Source organism: Gorilla gorilla, chromosome 9 (assembly GCF_029281585.2).
Source record: "Gorilla gorilla gorilla isolate KB3781 chromosome 9, NHGRI_mGorGor1-v2.1_pri, whole genome shotgun sequence".
Taxonomy (NCBI): domain Eukaryota; kingdom Metazoa; phylum Chordata; class Mammalia; order Primates; family Hominidae; genus Gorilla; species Gorilla gorilla.
Window position 1 is genome coordinate 72,083,328 of NC_073233.2, and position 22,081 is coordinate 72,105,408.

The window sequence follows — 22,081 nt, forward strand, 5'->3', positions numbered from 1 at the left end:
CAGCCTGGGAGACAGAGCGAGACTCCATCTCAAAAAAAAAAAAAAAAAAAAAATTCTGAATTTGCCCTGGCCTCAGCACCTTTGCATCTTCTGTTGCCCTATGTGGCACTCTGTGCCCCCTAGGCTTCTCCTCGTCCCATCTCTGACAAGCCTTCACTAACCACTCACCTCTAGGAGTGCTTTCCTTCCCTGCCTCCCAGGTCATCTCTCTGTGCCTTGCCTTTTGTGTTCTCTGTAGCACTCACTCTTAAGAATTATCATTTGTGCACCGATTTTGATTTAATAACTCCATGTAGTTCTTATTCCGTAGCCAGGCAGTTCTTTTTTTTTTCTTTGGAGACCGAGTCTTGCTCTGTTGCCCAGGCTGGAGTGCAGTGGTGCAATCTTGGCTCACTGCAACCTCCACCTCCCAGGTTCAAGTGATTCTCCTGCCTCAGCCCCCCAAGTAGCTGGGACTACAGGTGTGCACTACCATGCGTGGTTAGTTTTTGTATTTTTAGCAGAGACGAGGTTTCTCCATGTTGGCCAGGCTGGTCTTGAACTCCTGACCTTAGGCAATCCCCAGGCACTCTTCTTCACAAGTTCTAAGTGCTTTATAAACTATCAAATCATGTAATCCTCACAACCACTATGATGTCAACACTTTTTAATCCCCATTTGAAGATGGAGGCAACTGAAGTACAGAGAGGTTGTGCAAGTTGCTTAAAGTCACACAGCTGAGAGTTTAGGTATCATCTGTTTCAGTAGAAAAAGTTCCTGTGAGCAGAAGCTTCATCTGGAGCTGCCCTGGTCACTGCTACAGTCCTGCACCCAGAGCAGTGCAACACACTTTAAAAAAAGGTGTGTGGGAAATGGGACCTGGCCACGCAGAGAGAAGCTGCTGGGGAGAAGATGGAAGGCCTGTAAAGGCCACTGCTGGTCAGGTGGGCAGCAGCGTGGTGGCCTTGAGACAGTGCCAAGAAGAAATGAAAGGTGTCCTTGACAGAATGGATGTAGATGAATAAGAGAGGAGGCCAAGGCCTCGGAGGAACCTTTGACCCCGCTTTCCTTCATGCTCCCTCCAAAATGCATCCAGAATCCAATTCCTGTCCCCTCCTCTGCTCCCATCCTGGCTCCCTGGGATTACTGCCACAGCCTCCTAAGAGGTATCCCTGCTTGGCCGGGCGCGGTGGCTCACGCCTGTAATCCCAGCACTTTGGGAGGCCGAGGTGGGCGGATCACGAGGTCAGGAGATCGAGACCACGGTGAAACCCCATCTCTACTAAAAATACAAAAAATTAGCCGGGCGCAGTGGCGGGCGCCTGTAGTCCCAGCTACTCGGGAGGCTGAGGCAGGAGAATGGCGTGAACCCGGGAGGCGGAGCTTGCAGTGAGCCGAGATTGCACCACTGCACTCCAGCCTGGGCGACAGAGCGAGACTCCGTCTCAAAAAAAAAAAAAAAAAAAAAAAAAGAGGTATCCCTGCTCTCACCCTCCCCTCTTCCTCCACACAGCAGCCAGAGGGATCCTGAGAAAACTAAAATCATGTCACTTCTCTGCTCAAAACCTGCCAATGTGTTCGGGAGTAGCAATGGCCTCTAACCCTGCAGGACCTGGCCCCTACTTCCTCTCGGTAGCTGTGCCTCCTGCCATCCTGGCTACCCTGAGGCAGCTCCCACCCCAGGCCCTTTGCACTGGCTGTTCCATAGGCCTGCAAGGTTCTCCCCTACATTTCCATGGATCTCACTCCCTTGCTTTCTTCAAGTCTTTTCTCACCGTGCCCCACAATTGAAAATGCAAAACCGCTGGGCACGGTGGCTCACGTCTGTAATCCCAGCACTTTGGGAGGCCGAGGCGGGGGGGGATCATTTGAGGTCAGTAGTCTTGAGACCAGCCTGGTCAACATGGTGAAACCCCGCCTCTACTAAAAATAAAAAAATTAGCCGGGCGTGGTGGCGCACACATGTAATCCCAGCTAACTGGTAGGCTGAGGCAGGATAATTGCTTGAACCCAGGAGGCAGAGGTTGCAGGGAGCCGAGATCGCCCCACTGCACTCTAGCCTGGGAGACAGAGCGAGAGTTTAAGACCAGCCTGGACAACATGGCGAAATCCGTCTATACAAAAAAAAAAACAAACCCAGAAAAATTAGCTAGGCGTAATGGTGCTTGCCTGTAACCCCAGGTACTTGGGAAGCTCAGGTGGGAGGATGGCTTGAGCTCAGGAGGTTGAGGCTGCAATGAGCTGTGATGGCGCCACTGCACTCCAGCCTGGGATTCGACTCCGTCTCAAAAAAAAAAAAAAAAAAAAAAAAAAGCAGGCGGTTAGATTGCACAGGCCCTGAACCCCATCCTAAAGCCTCCATCACTTTCAAGTGAGGGATTACCAGGTTTGCAGATCTGCTGCAACTTGGCTGCAGTGTCCAAAATGGGTGGGGCAGGTGGAATTAAAGATGAGGCTGTGGAGACAAGCTACTGGCAGAGAGGACACACTTTAAACCCTGGGAAGATATCATTACCCAGAGAGGGGGAAGGATGAGGACACTGCAGAGCCCAACATCATCGCCAGACCCGAGTCATGCGGCTCCTTTGTTCCAGGAACCAAGGCTGACCCTAGAAGCAATAGCAGCATTTTCACTCCGCAGGTGCATCAGATCTTCCACGCTTTGGGGTGCCTGCCCTGCCTCCGACTTCTGGGGCTGGGATTTAAGGCCCTACCAGGGCACAGCTCGCCAGCTTACAGGCGGTCAACTACTGATTGAGTTCTTCGTCTCCTTCACTCCTTTACATTGGACTCACGAGGGCTGAGGGGCAGCTCCCTTTCGTTAAGTGCTTCCCGCGTGCTAAATACCGCACGAATTCCCCTCGGCCCTACAGGACCAAACGACCGGCGCGCTGAGAAAGGGTGTGCGGTTCCACTGAGGACGCCCAGCGGGACAGCCGGGCCCGCCGCGGTGAGATCCCCGGCCTGTCCAGCCCAAGCCCAAGCGCCCTCGCGGTCACGTGGCATTTTCGGAACATTCAGAACCTAACAGCCAGGATGCAGGAGGGCCGGGCCGAGGCCGGAGCGCTGGACAACGCGGGTAGCTGGCGCTCGAGGGCCAGGCAGCTCCCACCGGCTAGGACCCCCATCCCGATGCACGGGCGAAGGGCTGGGGCCCTGTGCCGCTGGCGATCCCGGGGACCGCCTGGAACTCGCGGCACTCCGGAGCGAAAGGGAAAGCAACCCACAGGCCCCGAAGCCGCCGGCGACACAGCTACAGACCCCGACTGCAGCCGGTACTCCCATATACCACGGGCGGGGCGAAACTCGGCCTTTTGAAGGGCAGCGATTTAAACCAATCAGCGCAAAGAGTTGGCAACCCTCCGCCCAATTGGAATCGCTCTCATTCTGAAGGCGGTGCCGACATGGAGTCCGGCAGCCCAATGGGAGAGGTGGAAATTTCCAGAACGATCAGAACCAATGGGCGCGGCCAGCGCGGCTACGATTGGCAGTGCAAAAGACCAATCCGTGTCGCAGAAGTTCGCTCCTCCCTCCATTCGTGGAGCCTGAGATGGGTGGGTTTATAGAGGAGCGCCCAATCCTGAGGTGCGGGGGAGGCAGGGTTGAGGGAATTACTCCCCGCTGTCCAATGAGAGGGAAGTGGAGATGATGGGCTGGACCTCAAGCCAATAGTAGAGCAGCACAGACATTCCCCCTAGAAGAACTCGACCAGTGAGCAGGCGAGGAAGGGGCGGGAGCCGGGGTCCCGGCAGCTTCTAGTAGGTTCCAGAAGGCGGCGCGTGCGGTTGGGAACGCGGAGCGGACGGATTCGATTCAACGGGCTTCCGGACCGCGCTTCGCTATGGAGCAGGTGAAGGGGGAGGGGCGGGCTGAGGCCCCGAGACTGCTCGGGGACCGGCGGTGGCCAAGCCGCGGTAGGGGGGCGGGGCGGGCGCCGGATCGAGGCGGCCGGAGCTGGGCGCTGGGGCCGGACGGGGCGGCGGCGGGGAGGTGAGGGCCGCGGGCGGCGGGCGGGAGCGGGATCTGTAGCGAGGCCGGCCGCGGGGAGCGCCCATCGCCCCCTGGTTGGGCGAGGAGGGCCGGGAGGAGGCCACAGCTTGGGTGAGTCCGGCCGGCGGCGGGAAGAGGGGTCGCGACCGGGCCCTGAAGGCGTCCCGTGGGGGCGGCTGCGGGCCATGCTGGGGAGGGTGCGGGCCGCAGGGGGCGGGGTGGAGGTGGGCCGTGGGCCGTGGGCCGGGGTCCGCACCCGCGAGGTAGCCCTCCGGGAGATCTGAGACGGCCGACGGAGAAACCGCTCGGGACTTAGCCACGAGGAACTTGGACGGATCCAGGGAGCGGGGACGGGGATACACTGGGAGTAGCCGAGGATCTTAGCAGCCTGGGATGCAGTTGGGGCAAATCTTACTCTTCTACATCTGAGAAGGTCAGGGTGGGAGAGCGTTGAGCGGGGGTCTGAGGAGCGACAGACCGACTCTACCTGATGCAGGAAAGGGAAGGGTGCCGCAAAAGTCCTTGGGACGAATTCCATCTCTGACAGTGTTTTACAAATGTATTGCGGCCCCTCCCCCTCTTTTTGTATGCTTGTGTGTGTGATTGTCGAGTGACCGAGGACCAACACTTCCGAAAGGTGGGTCTGAAAGATGGGTTTCTGACGACCCGGGGGTGGTTGTAGACAATTTACAGAGATCAACCGTTGGAAGTTATGGGCCTCTACTGAGCATTTGAGGGGCCGAGTTTGAAGCGGTTGCTGCTTCCTTTCAGTGACTTGGTTATGTCCTCAGTAGTTTGTGGTTGTGAAAGGCCTAGGGGTTTTGTTCGATTTGAAGCTGTCATTGAGCTGTAATGATTCATCGGAAGAAAAAGGACAAAACAACCTCCAAGAAACCTCTACCAACCTCCGAGAAATCATCCTCCCGCTCGGGAGTACTACTGTCTTCGCTCCGGGCCCATAACACTTGGGGGTGACAATTCTGAAACTATACCTGGTATCTGGTTCTTACTTCAGGGCCATAAAACTAAGATCGCCCACACTCTCCCCTTAAATAAGACATCTCGATGGACTAGTGACTACCATCCTTTTTTTGGTGTGAGCTACAGAGCTGAGCCTTTGGTCTCCTGTAGCGGTTGCTGCTTTAGGCAAAGCTCGAGCTTCCTTGCTGTTTTAAAAAGAGTGGAAATGAAGTTAGTAAACTTTTTTGTGCCCATATAATATTTCAGTTGTATCTAGGGTTAAATGGGCTGTAGTATAGGTGAGGAAAAGATTTCTGGAATAAGACGTTGCTCTTTTACCTTTAAGAAAGGATCTGGGGCCGGGCACGGTGGCTCAGTCTGTAATCCCAGCACTTTGGGAGGCCGAGGCAGGCGGATCACGAGGTCAGGAGATCGAGACCATCCTGGCTAGCACAGTGAAACCCCGTCTCTACTAAAAATACAAAAGAAAAATTAGCCGGGCGTGGTGGTGGGCACCTGTAGTCCCAGCTACTCTGGAGGCTGAGGCAGGAGAATGGCGTGAACCCGGGAGGCAGAGCTTGCAGTGAGCCGAGATTGCGCCACTGCACTCCAGCCTGGGCCACAGAGCGAGACTCCATCTCACTCCAGCCTGGGCCACAGAGCGAGACTCCGTCTCAAAAAAAAAAAAAAAGAAAAGGATCTCGGCTGGGCGCAGTGGCTCACGCCTATAACCCTAGCATTTTGGGAGGCCAAGGTGGGCGAATCATCTGAGGTCAGGAGTTCGACACCAGCCTGGCCAACATGGTGAAACCCCCTCTCTACTAAAAGTACAAAAATTAGCGGGGCATGGCGCAGGCCTGTAATCCCAGCTATTGGAGAGGCTGAGATAGGAGAATTGCTTCAACCCGGGAGGCGTAGGTTGCAGTGAGCCGTGATCGCACCACTGCACTCTAGCCTGGGTGACAGAGTGAGACTCCATCTCAAAAAAAAAAAAGAAAAAAAGAAACGATCTCTGTTACCAAATTTATTTTGTATTTTTTTTAGAGACAGGGTCTGGTTCTGTGGCCCAGGCTGAAGTGCCCTGGTGGGATCATAGCTCACTGCAGCCTCAAGTTCCTGGCCTCAAGCGATCCTCCTGTCTCACTCTCCTGAGTAGCTGGGCACACCACCACAACTGGCTAATTTTAAAATTTTTTGTAGAGACAGGGGTTTTGCTGTTTCCCAGGCTGGTCTCGAATTTCTAGGCTCAAGCAATCCTCTAGCCTTGGCCTCCCACTTCATTACACTAGGATTACAGGCGTGAGTCACCTTGCCTGGTCTTAAAATGTTTGTTTTTAAATTACCACCACTGGTGATAGAAGTGTATGTACAGGTAGGTAGATGGTGAATGAATATTTGACTTAACTCAGGACAGCAAACTGGCATGGCAGCTGTACAGATGACCTGGCATTTAATCCCAGGTGTGTTTGAGCCCACCATCTGGAAGCCATTCCTGAAAACACGATTTCTCTACCTTTTGTTTTCATTTTCAACTGTGAGGTTTGTATTTCAGTTTAGAAAATACTCAAGTTGGGCTGAGTGCAGTGGCTCACACTTGTAATCCCAGCACTTTGGGAGGCCGAGGTGGGCGGATCATAAAGTCAGGAGTTTGAGACCAACCTGTCCAGCATGGTGAAACCCCGTCTCTAGTAAAAATACAAAAAAAAAAAGAAAAAATGGGCCGGGCGTGCTGGCTCACACCTGTAATCCCAACACTTTGGGAGGTTGAGGTGGGTGGATCACGAGGTCAGGAGCTCAAGACCAGCCAGGCCAATATGGTGAAACCCTGTCTCTATTAAAAATACAAAAATTAGCTGGATGTGGTGGCACGCGCCTGTAGTCCCAGCTACTTGGGAGGCTGAGGCAGGAGAATCGCTTGAACCCGGGAGGCGGACCTTGAAGTGAGCCGAGATTGCGCCACTGCACTCCAGACTGGGTAACAGCGAGACTCCGTCTCAAAAAAAAAAAATAAATAAAATAAGCGGGCCTTGTGGCGCGCGCCTGTGGTCCCAGCTACGTGGGAGACTGAGGCAGGACAATTGCTTGAACCTGGCTGGTCGAGGTTGCAGTGAGCCAAGATTGCGCCACTGCCCTCCAGCCTGAATGACAGCGAAACTGCATCTCCAAAAAAAAAAGTTGGACAGATTTTGAATGTTCAGGCTTTTTTTTTTCAATAGGGGCCTTTCAAATCCCACAATGATACGCTTCTTACATTTAACCCAACACAGGCGTACAGCCATGTAACACATTCAGCAAAACGGTATTTACTGTTATGTGTACTGTGTGCTGGTATTTTTTTGTCCCATTTGGTCTCTTAAAATGCTGGTCATGACCCCCAAAATTGATTTCCTGACCCACTGCTGATCAGTGCTCTGTTTGAAAAATGCTTTTCTAAAGCATAGGCAGGAACTTCACCAGCTGCCTCTTGACACCACTTGAGTTTTGTTAACTCTTCGTCTTCTGACCTCCATCTTGGGCTGTAGGACTTTTTATCCCTTGTTTGCTTAATTTGGCAGGTTCCTTCTGCCCTTGCCTCTGTAAGGTCTCTGATTGATGGAAGTTCCTGATCTCTCTATGTGAGGATTCCAAAATCATTTCTCTTTTTTTTTTTTTCAAGTAGAGTCTCACTCTGTCCTCCAGGTGAGAATGCAGTGGTGTGATCTCGGCTCACTGCAGCCTCTGACTCCCAGGTTCAGATGATTCTCCTGCCTCAGCCTGCTTAGTAGCTGGGACTACAGGCATGCACCACCACATCCAGCCAATTTATTTATTTATTTATTTATCTTTTTGTTTTTTTTAAGACTGAGTTTCGCTCTTGTTGCCCAGGCTGGAGTGCAATGACGCGATCTCAGCTTACTGCAACCTCCTTCCAGGTTCAAGCAATTTTCCTGCCTCAGCCTCCCAAGTAGCTGGGATTACAGGCATGCACCACCACGCCCGGCTAATTTTTTTTGTATTTTTAGTAGAGACGGGGTTTCTCCATGTTGAGGCTGGTCTCGAACTCCTGACCTCAGGTGATCTGCCCACCTTGGCCTCCCAAAGTGCTGGGATTACAGGCGTGAGCCACCGCACCCGGCAGCAGCTAATTTTTGTATTTGTAGTAGAGACGGGGTTTCACCATGTTGGCCAGGCTGGTCTCGAACTCCTGACCTCAGTTAATCTACCCACCTCAGCTTCCCAAAGTGCTGAGATTACAGCCTAAAATCATTTCTCTTGACAAAACTATTTCTTGCATCAATTTACTGGGTCGTGGGTGGATAATACATAGAATGAGTTAGTAACTTCGGTGACATAACTCTATCTCACAGAACGTTTACCTCTTAAAAGTGTATTTTGGCCTGGTGTGGTGGTTCACCTTTGGGAGACTGAGGCAGGAGGGTTGCTTTAGGCCAAGAGTTTGAGACAAGCCTGGGCAATATGGTGAGACACCATTTCTACCACAAAAAGAAAAAAACATTTAGCCAGGCGTGGTGACACACACTTGTAGTCCCAGCTACTTAAAAGGCTGAGTTGGCCGGGCGCAGTGGCTCACACCAGTAATCCCAGCACTTTGGGAGGCCAAGGCGGGCAGATCACCTGAGGCCAGGAGTTCAAGACCAGCCTGACCAACATGGAGAAACCCCATCTCTACTAAAAATACAAAATTAGACGGATGTGGTAGTGCGTGTCTGTAATCCCAGCTACTCAGGAGGCTGAGGCAGGAGAATCTCTTGAACCTGGGAGGCAGAGGTTGTGGTGAGGCAAGATCGCGCTATTGCACTCCAGCCTGGGCAACCAGAGTGAAACTCTGTCTCAAAAAAAAAGGCTGAGTGAGGAGGATTGCTTGAGCCCAGGAGCTCAAGGTTACAGTCAGCTGTGATCATGCCACTGCACTCCAGGCTGGTAAGAGAGTGAGATGCCATCGTTAAAAAAAAAATAAATATGGCCAGGCGCGGTGGCTTACGCCTGTAATCCCAGCACTTTGGGAGGCTGAGATGGGTGGATTAAGAGGTCAGGAGTTCGAGACCAGCCTGGCCAACATGGTGAAACCCCATCTCTACTAAAAATACAAAAATTAGCTGGGCGTGGTGGCGGGTGACTGTAATCCCAGCTACTCAGGAGGCTGAGGCAGGAGAATCGCTTGAACCTAGGAGGCGGAGGTTGCCGTGAGGCAAGATTGTGCCACTACACTCCAGTCTGGGGACAGAGCAAGACTCTGTCTCAAAAAATAATAATAATAAATACAATGAGCTTCTCAAGGGGTTGCCTGCCCTCAGGTAGGCTGCTGTGGGGCACCTGACCTTTTGTGGGGCAGCTCAGTAAGGAGAAACCGTTCAGTGAGGACCCTGTTCTGACAGGGCCAAGGCCTGCCTCACTTTTTTTTTTTTTAATGAAAAAGTAAACTTTAATGTGGAAAATGCAAACTTGGGGAGGGCAGAAAGATCACACACAAGGCTGTCACTTCACACTTGGAGGGTTGCACAGCGGCCCAACAGAGGCGCACCTCACTTGCAAGACGGTGGGGCAGGTGGACAGAGGTGCTCCTCTCTCCCTAGTCAGTTGGGCGGCCGGGCAGAGGCGCTCCTCACTTCCTAGTCGGTGGGGCGGCCAGGCAGAGCTGCCTCACTTTTTAAAACTGCTGTATCCCGCCGGGCGCGGTGGCTCACACCTGTAATCCCAGCACTTTGGGAGGCCAAGGCGTGTGGATCACCTGAGGTCAGGAGTTTAAGACCAGCCTGACCAATATGGTGAAACCCCGTCTCTACTAAAATTACAAAAATTAGCCAGGCGTGGGGGTGTGCACCTGTAGTCCCAGCTACTTGGGAGGCTGAGGCAGGAGAATCGCTTGAACCTGGGAGGCGGAGGTTGCAGTGAGCCGAGATCATGCCACTGCACTCCAGCCTGGGTGACAGAGTGAGACTCTGTCTCAAAAAACACAACAAAACAAAACCCCACTGTATCCTTACTTCTTGCACTTTATATGTTTGAGAAGGGAGAGGTTTAAACCACAGTAGCATTTCTTTATTCTCCATCCCCTTTGTAATGTAATATTTAAGAATGGCAGGAATCAATTTGGGGAGCTAGCTTGACTGTTACCCATTAATGAACATTTATCTATCCTGTGGCGACATGTTGCCACACCAGGAAATGGAGACTGGTTCTTCCCTGATGGGAGGAGATGACAACTATGCCATAGGCAAGCATCTTACCGCTCCCAAGAAAGAGAAGCCTCCGCTGCCATCCCACAGCCTTTGGGTCACTGGAGCATGTATCAGTGCCACTCCGCCCACCTTCTTCCTGTGAGGGGTGACTAGGGCTGTGCTCTGTTTGTCATTTGGATGCTTTGGAAATCTGTGGCAAATGCATTGACTTTTCCATGGAAGGAGCATGTGGCACATTCTGGAGTGGCTTCGTGAGCTCCATGTGGAGACCGGAAGAGTGGCAGAGCCCTCGTTCGTCACATGGGGGCCAGCGTGGAGTGCAGCCTGGGCTCTTTGCCCCTGCTTATTTTTTCTTTGCTGGCTCCTTAGGGAAGGTGTGAGAAATTAAATAAATGAACCGGTTTTCTCTCTTCTGATCTGTAAAGTCACCTATTTGTTGGTAACTACATGAAAGAATGAGTGTTGTCTTTAAAGCTTGGGATTAAATGGGCACATCATAGAGAAGCTGTGTGTTCCTTTCCCCTCAGGTCAATGAGCTGAAGGAGAAAGGCAACAAGGCCCTGAGCGTGGGTAACATCGATGATGCCTTACAGTGCTACTCCGAAGCTATTAAGCTGGATCCCCACAACCACGTGCTGTACAGCAACCGTTCTGCTGCCTATGCCAAGAAAGGAGACTACCAGAAGGCTTACGAGGATGGCTGCAAGACTGTCGACCTAAAGCCTGACTGGGGCAAGGTCAGCTGTGGGCAGTGGAGGGAGAGAGGCCCTTCAGACCCTTCCAGAAATGCCTTTTGGTGGCCTGAGGTTTACCTGTCCTGATACACTGATAGTTACCTACCCACCTCCCTGTTTGAGTATCCTCCTCAGAAATGGCATTTTTCATCAAATTTAAGATAGCCATTAGTTGTAATACAGGCTTTATTTTTGGTACTAAGAAGGAAGAGGCCAGGGCTGGGCGCGGTGACGCACGCCTGTAATCCCAACACTTTGGGAGGCTGAGGTGGGCAGATCACTTGAGGTCAGGAGTTCAAGACCAGCCTGGCCAACATGGTGAAACCCTGTCTGTACTAAAAATGCAAAAAAATTTAGCCAGGCATGGTGGCATGTGCTTGTAGTCCCGTCTACTCAGGAGACTAAGGCAGGAGGATCACCTGAGCCTGGCAAGCGGAGGTTGCAGTGACCTGAAATCGTGCCACTGCATCCAGCCCAGGTGACACAGCAAGACCCTGTCTCAAAAAAAAAGGAGGAAGAGGCCCGGTGCAGTGGCTCACGCCTATAATCCCAGCACTTTGGGAGGTTGAGGCAGGAGGATTACTGGAGCCCAAAGGTTTGGGACCAGCCTGGGTAACATAAGGAGTCCCTGTCTTTACCAAAAAAATAAGGGAAAAAACGTTGCCAAAGAAACTGACCACAGTTGATCAGAGGTGAACAGGGCGGGGCGGATGTGCCTCTGCTATTTGGATGGATCCTTAAAGTAGCAGCCTTGGCCTCGTAGCCTACTCCTCTCCTTTTTTTCTCTTTGGCCTTCATGTGAATACTCATTTTTTTCCCCCATAAAAGTAGAATTGTTCTTTTTTGAGTTCGTCTTCTAGATTTACCTCTGGGTGTTCTCTATTTTGTGTCTGTCTTTGGTGGTTTAAGGGCTATTCACGAAAAGCAGCAGCCCTAGAGTTCTTAAACCGCTTTGAAGAAGCCAAGCGAACCTATGAGGAGGGCTTAAAACACGAGGCAAATAACCCTCAACTGAAAGAGGGTTTACAGAATATGGAGGCCAGGTTGGCAGGTAGGTACCACGCACAGTTTTCTTTCTTATTATTAATGGGATTAATTTTGAGTCTTCACCCCCGAGAAATGTCAATCTGGTAGGGTATGGGACACAGTAATTCTAGTGAACTCATTTCATAGTGATGTGCTTTCCTTTATTTGGACAGAGAGAAAATTCATGAACCCTTTCAACATGCCTAATCTGTATCAGAAGTTGGAGAGTGATCCCAGGACAAGGACACTACTCAGTGATCCTACCTACCGGGAGCTGATAGAGCAGCTACGAAACAAGCCTTCTGACCTGGGCACGTAAGTGGACGCCGCTCACTGAGGTTCTGGAAATGGGGAATGTTATGCTTTCTTCCTGTAACCTCACAGCAGAGGGTTCCCTGGTCTAAACTGCAGAGTTTTTTGCCTTTGCTTATTCTCTGCAGAGCAGTAGGTGGTGGTCATTTATTTGTAATTATAGAAAGGGTCAGGGGAGCATATTTCACAGTAATCTAGAATGTTCCTTGTCATCTGTATACACCTCTTTCCTGCTCTTCTAGAACTCTGATCTAGCGTCAACCCCATCCTTTCCATCTACTTAGGCCCTACTTTCTCTGTTGGTATATCAGAGTGGAAACAGGGTTGAAGTTCATGTGTAAAGATGTGTCTAAATCTTGTACTGGTATCCATCTCTATCTCAATCCTCTGGCTCCTGAGATGAGCTACGGAAGTATACCTAAAACAACTCATTTCTCTGTGTATCTGCTAACCTTGAGGAATAAACTTGATCTCTGTGACTTCGTTTTATTTTATTTTATTTTTTCAAGATGGAGTCTCGCTCTGTCACCTAGGCTGGAGTGCAGTGGTGTGATCTCAGTTCGCTGCAACTTCCACGTCCTGGGTTCAAGCGATTCTCCTGCCTCAGCCTCCTGAGTAGCTGGGATTACGGGTGTACGCCACCACGCCCAGCTAATTTTTGTATGTTTAGTAGTAGCGGCGGGTTTCACCATGTTGGCTAGGCTGGTCTCAACCTCCTGACCTTAAGTGGTCTGCCCGCCTCGGCCGCCCAAAGTGCTGGGATTACAGGTGTGAGCCACCGTGCTCAGCTATCTGTGACTTCATTTTATTTATTTTTGTTGACTCTATTTTAGATGGTGTTTTGACGGTTTGAGTATTTCTCAGTTGTAACTCATGAGTGGTGCAAAATCTAGCCATCTTTTGATGGGTGAGGAGCTTCTGAACACAGGAATCTGACTTTAATAGTAAGTGGGAGTTAAAAGACTGATTGTGGGGAGGAGTAATTACAATTTTTCTTTCTTTTTTTAAATCAATACTAGGAAACTACAAGATCCCCGGATCATGACCACTCTCAGCGTCCTCCTTGGGGTCGATCTGGGCAGTATGGATGAGGAGGAAGAGATTGCAACACCTCCACCACCACCCCCTCCCAAAAAGGAGACCAAGCCAGAGCCAATGGAAGAAGATCTTCCAGAGAATAAGAAGCAGGTCTTGTTTTTTTCTCTCCTCACTGTCACCTATCTATAAACAACTAGAAATCTTTATGTTGAATGGGGACATCTGTTGACCTTGATTGACCATGATTATTATGGTTTTTTTAGAGACGGAGTCTTGCTGTGTTTCCCAGGTTGGTCTTGAACTTCTGGCCTCAAGCGATGCTCCTGCTTCAGCTAGGATTACAGTCACGAGCCACTGTGCCCACCTAAAACTATTTTGAGTGCTTTAGTATGTGCTAAGCTTATGGCTATTATTCATTAGAATGGTCAGCATGTTAAAAAATCAGCTTCAGGCCAGGTGCGGTGGCTCATGCCTGTAATCCCAGCACTTTTGGAGGCCAAGGTGGGCAGATCACCTGAGGTCAGGAGTTCAAGACCAGTCTGGCCAACATGGTGAAACCTCATCTTCACTAAAAACACAAAAAGTAGCCAGGTGTCATGGTGGGCGCCTGTAGTCCCAGCTACTCGGGAGGCTGAGGCAGAAGAATCGCTTGAACTCGGGAGGCAGAGGTTGTAATAAGCTGAGAGCTCGTCACTACACTCCAGGCTGGGTGACAGAGCGAGACTCCATCTCAAAAAAAAAAAGCTTCACAAGAGCATTCCTAGGAGTAATGTGTAGCAAAGAGTGAGCAGCGGGAGTTGCCCTTCCCATGGTCACCACAGCGGCTTCATTGCTGCCAGTGTGAATGTTGGTCCAAGCAAGACTGGAAAGTTGAGAGTAATTCACGTCCTTGTCGTGATCCAGAAGAATGTTGTCCACATCAATCCTTAGGCCTTTGCTTCCTGGCTGGACATGGTGTGTGGTTGGGAGTGTCCGCTAAGCAGCACTCTTTTAGAGCAGAAGGCATGTGCCTCAGCGATTTCATTTCCCTCCTTGTAAACTGGAACAGCAGATTGTTGCCAAATTTAGCACCTTGAAATGGGTAAGCGTTGGTTGTTTAGGGTGTCTCAGCTGGAAAAAGGCCCTCCAGTGTGGGCGGTAGTGAGCTTTGCTGAAGACTCGTGCCACTCAGCCGCTTCTCATCCTCTCACCACCCCCTCTGCTATGGTTCCCTGACAACTAAGACCCTGAGGCAACCACAAGACTGACACCAGATCTGCTGCAGCCTCAGAATAAAGCCTGGTCCAAAACTCTGCTGTCCTCACCGGTTGCTTCAAGTCGAAGGGATTTCCTCTCCCCTAAAGAAGCGCTCTGCTTCCTGACAAAGATCCAGGAGAGTAGGTGGAAAAGGGGGAGTTTCAGAGCAAGCAAAGATGAAGTTAGTTTTCATTCTAACGGCTGATACTTGACTGTATTGTCTATAGCTGATTGATGAAGAGGCCTTCAGGAGAACTTGATAGAATTCTATTCATGTTAGTTGTATTTCAGAACTTGTGACAGATCATAGATTTCTTGCTGTCTTTGTCACCTGAGTTAGATTTGCTCAGCACTCACTTCTTCTAAACCTCATCTAGGCACTGAAAGAAAAAGAGCTGGGGAACGATGCCTACAAGAAGAAAGACTTTGACACAGCCTTGAAGCATTACGACAAAGCCAAGGAGCTGGACCCCACCAACATGACTTACATTACCAATCAAGCAGGTGAGGCCCAGAAACAAGGGGCAAGGGAATTGTTGGGTGTCTCTGAGGGAAGAAGCAAAGACTGACTGTTCCTTCTTAACCATCCTGCCTGGCAGCGGTATACTTTGAAAAGGGCGACTACAATAAGTGCCGGGAGCTTTGTGAGAAGGCCATTGAAGTGGGGAGAGAAAACCGAGAAGACTATCGACAGATTGCCAAGTAGGCTCGACCTTCCAGAATACCTTGAGTAGCGCGGAGGGTTTGCTGTCCAAGACTTAAGTTTCTCTGCATGGGGAGGAGGGCTGCTGGCCATAGAATCTGCTGTGTTTAGAAAGGGCTGGCAAGAAGGTCACCGGAGACAAGACAAAAGGTGTTGAAGGCAGTGATGTGGGCCTTTCTAGCTGCAGGTGTGTTTTTCTGCAGGAGCTGACCTTATCTCTTTGTCCTAAGCAGTCCTTGTCCCTCTTTCTTTATCAGAGCATATGCTCGAATTGGCAACTCCTACTTCAAAGAAGAAAAGTACAAGGATGCCATCCATTTCTATAACAAGTCTCTGGCAGAGCATCGAACCCCAGATGTGCTCAAGAAATGCCAGCAGGTGCGTAGGAAAAGAATAGGGGTATTTTCTTGTTTTCCTAATAATTGAGCCATTGTTTCTTACTGTTTTATTTAATAATGAACTTGACTTTTTTTTTTTTTTTTTTTTTTTGAGATAGGGTCTCACTTTTTCACCCAGGCTGAAAGACAGTGGCACAATCATGGCTCACTGCAGCCTCAACCTCTTGGGCTTCAGTGATCTTCCCACCTCAGCCTGAGTAGCTAGGATTACAGGCACATGCCACCACGTCCAGCTAATTTTTGTTTTTTGTTTTTTGTTTTTTTTTTTTTTTTTTTTTGAGATGGAGTCTGTCACCCAGGCTGGAGTGCAGTGGCATGGTGTCTGCTCACTGCAACCTCTGCCTCCCAGGTTCAAGCAATTCTCCTGCCTCAGCCTCCTGAATAGCTAGACTACAGGTGCACGCCACTATGCCCAGCTAATTTTTGTATTTTTAGTAGAGATGGGGTTTCATTATATGGACCAGGCTGGTCTCAAACTCCTGACCTCATGATCCACCCACCTCAACCTCCCAAAGTCCTGGGATTACAGGCCACTGCGCCTGGCCATGTCCAGCTAATTTTTTTATTTGTAGAGAAGGGGTCTCACTGTGTTGCCCAGGTTGGTCTTGAACTCCTGAACTCAAGTGATCCGCCCTCCTCAGCCTCCCAAAGTGCTGGAATTATAGGCGTAAGCCACTATGCCTGGCTGAACCTGATCTTTTTTTAGGTAGTGGCTTTGGTCATCTTACATGATTCTTTCTCTGTCATTTAACAGTGACAACATGTAGGAAGTGATCTGGTTTTTTTTTTTTTTTGCAGTTTTTGGTATTGGCCAAGATTTCAACCCTAAATGTGTTAATATTGAGGGTCTGTGCATTAAGAGTGTTAATAGTTCTTGTAACATAACATTTTGACTATTTTATAAAGACTGTAAATTTCTTTTAAAATCTTGCCAGCAATAGCCGGGTGCAGTGGCTCACCCCTGTAATCCCAGCACTTTGGGAGGCCGAGGTGGGTGGATCACGAGGTCAGGAGTTCAAGACCAGCCTGGCCAAGATGGTGAAACCCTGTCTGTACTAAAAATACGAAAAAATTAGCTGGGAGCAGTGGCAGGCGCCTGTAATCCCAATTACTCAGGAGGCTGAGGCAGGAGAATCACTTGAACTCAGGGGGGCGGAGGTTGCAGTGAGCCGAGATCATGCCACTACACTGCAGCCTGGGTGAGAGCAAGACTCCATCTCAAAAAAAAAAATCTTGCCAGCAATAGCCAGGCGCAGTGGCTCACGCCTGTGATCCCAGCCCTTTGGGAGGCTGAGGTGGGCGGATCAAGAGGTCAGGAGATCGAGACCATCCTGGCTAACACAGTGAAACCCTGTCTCTGCTAAATAAATAAAAAAAATTAGCTTGGTATGGTGGCGGGCGCCTGTAGTCCCAGCTACTCGGGAGGCTGAGGCAGGAGAATGGCTTGAACCCGGGAGGCAGAGCTTGCAGTGAGCCAAGATCGCGCCACTGCACTCCAGCCTGGGCGACAGCGCGAGACTCTATCTCAAAAAAAAAAAGAAAAAAATCTTGCCAGCAATACTCTGAAAATTAAAATCCTAATCTGATTTTTTTTTTTTTTTTTGAGATGGAGTCTCTCTCTGTCACCCAGGCTGGAGTGCAGTGGTGCGATCTCAGCTCACTGCAAGCTTCCGCCTCCCAGGTTCACGCCATTCTCCTGCCTCAGCCTCCCGAGTAGCTGGGACTACAGGCTCCCGCCACCACACCAGGCTAATTTTCTGTATTTTTAGTAGAGACGGGGTTTCACCATGTTAGCCAGGATGGTCTCGATCTCCTGACCTCGTGATCCACCCGCCTCGGCCTCCCAAAGTGCTGGGATCACAGGCGTGAGCCACCACGCCCAGCCCCTAATGTGATTTTTAAGCCCAATATTTAGATGATTATGAGTGTTTAAATTATTATTTCAAGAATTATGTTTTGTAGGCAGAGAAAATCCTGAAGGAGCAAGAGCGGCTGGCCTACATAAACCCCGACCTGGCTTTGGAGGAGAAGAACAAAGGCAACGAGTGTTTTCAGAAAGGTACTGCCTGCTGCTTGGGGATTGGGGGAGCAGTGCTGGATGTGCCTCCCGTGCCTGGCTGTGGGGTAAATGGCCGGCTACACATGGGGGCTTTTTGCTTTTTAAAAGACAGTCTTTGTTTTTCTTCCCCAGGGGACTATCCCCAGGCCATGAAGCATTATACAGAAGCCATCAAAAGGAACCCGAAAGATGCCAAATTATACAGCAATCGAGCTGCCTGCTACACCAAACTCCTGGAGTTCCAGCTGGCACTCAAGGTGAGGAGACCTGTGGGGGCGGCCATTACTGAAAGCCTGCACATGAGGAGTGGGTTTTCTCTCTCTGTTCTCATCAACATTGAGTTGATGATGATCATGATGTTTGAGACAGTGTCTCACTCTGTCCTGCCTCAGCCTCCTGAGGAGCTAGGACCACAGGCTCATGCCACCACATCCTGCTACATTTTTAATTTTTTTGTAGAGTTGGGGTCTTGCTGTGTTGCCTAGATTTATAGGGGGGTGTGTGTGTGTGTAAAATATGGGGCCTGTATCTAACTGATCCTGGTCCATGGAGTCACTACTGGTTAGCAGTACATTGGAAGGTGGGTCCTTTCACCCCTGTAACCTTCCTCTTTTTTCTTTGTTTTTGCCTTTTTAACCATTTTTAAGAAGTGGAATTGCTGGGTCATGTGGTGTCTGTGTTTACTTTTTTTGTTTGTTTGTTTGAGACAGTCTCGTTCAGCTGCCCACGCTGGAGTGCCGTGGCACGATCTCGGCTCACTGCAACCACCATCTCCCGGGTATTTTAGTAGAAACGGGGTTTTACCATGTTGGCCAGGCTGGCCTTGAATTCCTGACTTCAGGTGATCCACCCGCCTCAGCCTCCCAAAGTGCTAGGATTACAAGCGTGAACCACCGTGCTTGGCCCCCTTTTTTTAAAAAAAAAAAAAAAAAGACAAGGTCTGGCTCTATCGCCCAGGCTGGCTGGAGTGCAGTGGCACAATCTCAGCTCACTGCAACCTCTACTTCCCTGGCTTAAGCCATCCTCCCACCTCAGCCTCCTGAGTAGCTGGGACTACAGGTGTGCACCACTGTACCCAGCTAATTTTTGTATTTTTTATAGAGACAGGGTTTCACCATGTTTTCCCAGGCTGGTCTCAAACTCCTGGGCTCAAGCGATCCTCCTGTCTTGGACTCCCAAAGTGCTGGGATTACAGGCATGAGCCACTGCGCTCGGCCTATGTTTTATTTTTGAGGAACCACCATATGTTTTTCAGCAGCTGTACCATCCTTGCTTGCTTTTCTGTTTTGCTCAGCTAGGTAGGTCTGCTGTTCTCAGTCATATCAAGTTAGGTCAAATACAATTGTTTGACACTGTGGAGTTCCCATAATCCTCTCGAATCTCAGCCACCCTGCCTCTATCAGCAGTTTTTTCCGACTGTTCTCTAGCTGACAAACCTGGACCGTATTGTGGGAACGTGACAAAGTGTGACCTGTCTAGAAACGGCCATACCTGGGTTTGTGTTGGTTTTTATATTTTGTGCCACTGTCTTCTGGGTCTGTGTCTTGGCCTAGAGACATCATTTCTACTAGTAGGATTGTGCAAGAGTCATGTCAAAAGCATATTGATTTGTGAGGCAAAGAATAGCAGGTTGTCAATCACCTGGGAGGTGGGCAGTACTTTCCCAATCATGAGAGCGTGGAGAAAGAATGAATGGGATTTCTGCTGCTGTCCCAGCTTCTTGGTGCGAGAATTGGAATTAATTCCAGGGGAGCTCAGTGTACTGCATAGTGTTCTCTTCCTCATCATTTCTCACTTTGAAGATGTTTCAAAGAGAAGAATACATAGTGAATATCTGGTGTATCTTCCACCTTTATCTGACAAATGTTGACCTGTTTTTGCTGAACTGTTTGCGAAAGGAAATTGTATACATTTGGTACTTAGAATGAGACATCCAAGTCTTGTGCACGCATTGCCTGAAAAGACTCCTGTCCAGTGCAGCACTGTCAGCACACGCGACCTCACCAGACCAAGGCCTGATGCCATCTGCCGTCTGTCCATCCATACTCAGACTTGCCCACTTCTCCAAAAATATGTTTTAAAACTGAGGTTTCTTTATTTTTGTTTGTTTGTTTTTATTTTTTTTTTGAGACAGAGTTTCACTCTTGTTGCCCAGGCTGGAGTGCAATGGCGTGACCTTGGCTCACTGCAACCTCTGCCTCCTGGATTCAAGTGATTCTCTTGCCTCAGCCTCCTGAGTAGCTGGGATTATTACAGGTGCAGCCACCAGGCCAGCAAATTTTTTTTTTTTTTTTTTTTTTTTTTTTAGTAGAGATGGGGTTTCACCATGTTGGCCAGGCTGGTGTCGAACTCCTGACCTCAGGTGATCCACCCACCTCAGCCTTCCAGAGTGCTGGGATTACAGGCATGAGCCACCGCACCCGGCGTTGTTTTGTTTTTTAATCAGCAATGGTTTTGGATTCCAAAGCTCTCAGGACCAAGGCCCACGCATTTTGTCTAGTTGTCATGTACTCTTCAGTTTCTCAACCTGGAATTGTCCCCCGCTATGTGTTTTTCTAACATCAGCCTCTTGCAGAGTCCGGGCAGTTTGTCTTGTGTGGGATGATCCATCATCTGGAGTTGTCTTTCCTGGTGTTGTCCCCTCTGTGTGGTGCTGGGTGAGGCATTAGAGTTGGAAGTCCACATGTTTGAGTTGCCTGTACTGAGCTTGTCCAAGGGAATGAGCCTAATTTCTTTCTGTTGCTTCATTCTAGGACTGTGAGGAATGTATCCGGCTGGAGCCGACCTTCAGTAAGTGCCTTTCTGCTGCCTGTCCCCTGTCTCTAGCCAAAAGATTAGAGAAGGAAAGGGCAAGCCCTTTGTCTACCTGTGTGTCCTTGGGACCTGTAGGATTTAGGATCCAACATCAGCAGGTGTGAACAGTGTTGGTGTGCAGGTGAAGAGGTGCAAGGAGCAGCCTTGGGCGCTGCGGTTGGATAACGCGCCACCTCTCCTGTTTGTAGTCAAGGGTTATACACGGAAAGCCGCTGCGCTGGAAGCGATGAAGGACTACACCAAAGCCATGGATGTGTACCAGAAGGCGCTAGACCTGGACTCCAGCTGTAAGGTGGGGCTGCTTCTGGCCTCCAGGGGCCCCCCCTGCCTCTTTCTCTGTTGGGTCTTTTCCATGTTCAGTCCCTGATTTCTTCCCTGTCACCTCCATTTCTCTCTGTTTCTCTCTTACTTGCTCTCTCTCCCCTTGTCAGTTACCTCTGTTATCTTGGACCTGCTGAAGCAGTGAGCTGGGTGGTCCTAACACGCTTCACCTTTGTCTCTTCTGGACTGCAGGAGGCGGCAGACGGCTACCAGCGCTGTATGATGGCGCAGTACAACCGGCACGACAGCCCCGAAGATGTGAAGCGACGAGCCATGGCCGACCCTGAGGTGCAGCAGATCATGAGTGACCCAGCCATGCGCCTTATCCTGGAACAGATGCAGAAGGACCCCCAGGCACTCAGCGAGTACGTAGAGTCAGAGAGGCGGCCTTGCTGGAAATGGAGAACAAAAGCAGGCAGATGAGTGCACGCGGCTGGGGGGTGGTGTGCTTAGTCTGCGAGGAAGAGGAATTCTGTCATTCTTCCTAAACTTAAGGAGATTGGCAGTGGGTGGCGAGCTGGAAGGGCTTTGTTTGTTAGTCGTGATAGCTTAAGCAGTCATTTGGAAAGGCCCATTTAGCTGGGAGAAAGGTCTTGACTGGAAGCTGTGTCGTGGGCTCAGAGTAGGACTGGCAAGTTCTGCGAAGTGGAGTAGGCCTCTGCAGCTCGGCGCCCCGGGCCTCGCCAGGACCCCTCCCTGCCGGGGCCTTCTGTAGAGGGGGTTGAATTGGGGCTTGCTCTGAGAGCAAGTAAGACTTTAAAGGTTGTCTCATTTCAAGTAACTGCGTCTTCCTCTGTAGACACTTAAAGAATCCTGTAATAGCACAGAAGATCCAGAAGCTGATGGATGTGGGTCTGATTGCAATTCGGTGATGACTTGTTCATCCCCCCTTCCCTTCGCCCTCATGTGGAAAGAGGAGCTGGGACCGCGGCGAGCAGCACGGAGCGGAAGGGAGAGCAGGGGAGAAAAGGCCTCATCTCTCTATATTTATACATAACCCCGGGGAAGACACAGAGACTCGTACCTGCGCTGTTTGTGCCGCCGCTGCCTCTGGGCCCTCCCAGCACATGCATGGTCTCTTCACCGCTGCCCTCGAGTTCCGTGTCTCCTTCCCCTGCCCCGAGTTGCTGTCTCGGCTGCTCTCCCATAGTTGGTTTTTTTTTTATTTGGGGCAGTGGGCATGTTATGGGGAGGGGAGGGGGTTCTTCCAGCCTCAGGTCCCAGCTGTCTCACGTTGTTTATTCTGCGTCCCCTTCTACAATAAAACAAGCCAGTTGGGCGTGGTTATATGTTGCTTTGGCCTTGAGTGATTTTTTTTTTTTTTTTTTTTT

At 50.2% G+C, this 22,081-nt stretch overlaps 1 protein-coding gene across 1 annotated transcript; it reads left to right on the plus strand.

Annotated features, from left to right (window-relative positions):
* Positions 1-3,525: 3,525 nt before the first annotated feature.
* Positions 3,526-22,037, plus strand: STIP1 (stress induced phosphoprotein 1). The gene is made up of 14 exons (XM_004051421.4): positions 3,526-3,829; positions 10,637-10,846; positions 11,753-11,894; positions 12,043-12,184; positions 13,201-13,369; positions 14,833-14,959; positions 15,055-15,157; positions 15,416-15,536; positions 17,519-17,615; positions 17,748-17,872; positions 20,369-20,405; positions 20,618-20,721; positions 20,943-21,115; positions 21,550-22,037. Exons 1-14 carry the CDS (start codon positions 3,821-3,823, stop codon positions 21,620-21,622), a joined length of 1,632 nt encoding a protein of 543 aa, XP_004051469.1. The 5' UTR covers positions 3,526-3,820; the 3' UTR covers positions 21,623-22,037.
* The last annotated feature ends 44 nt before the right edge of the window (positions 22,038-22,081 follow it).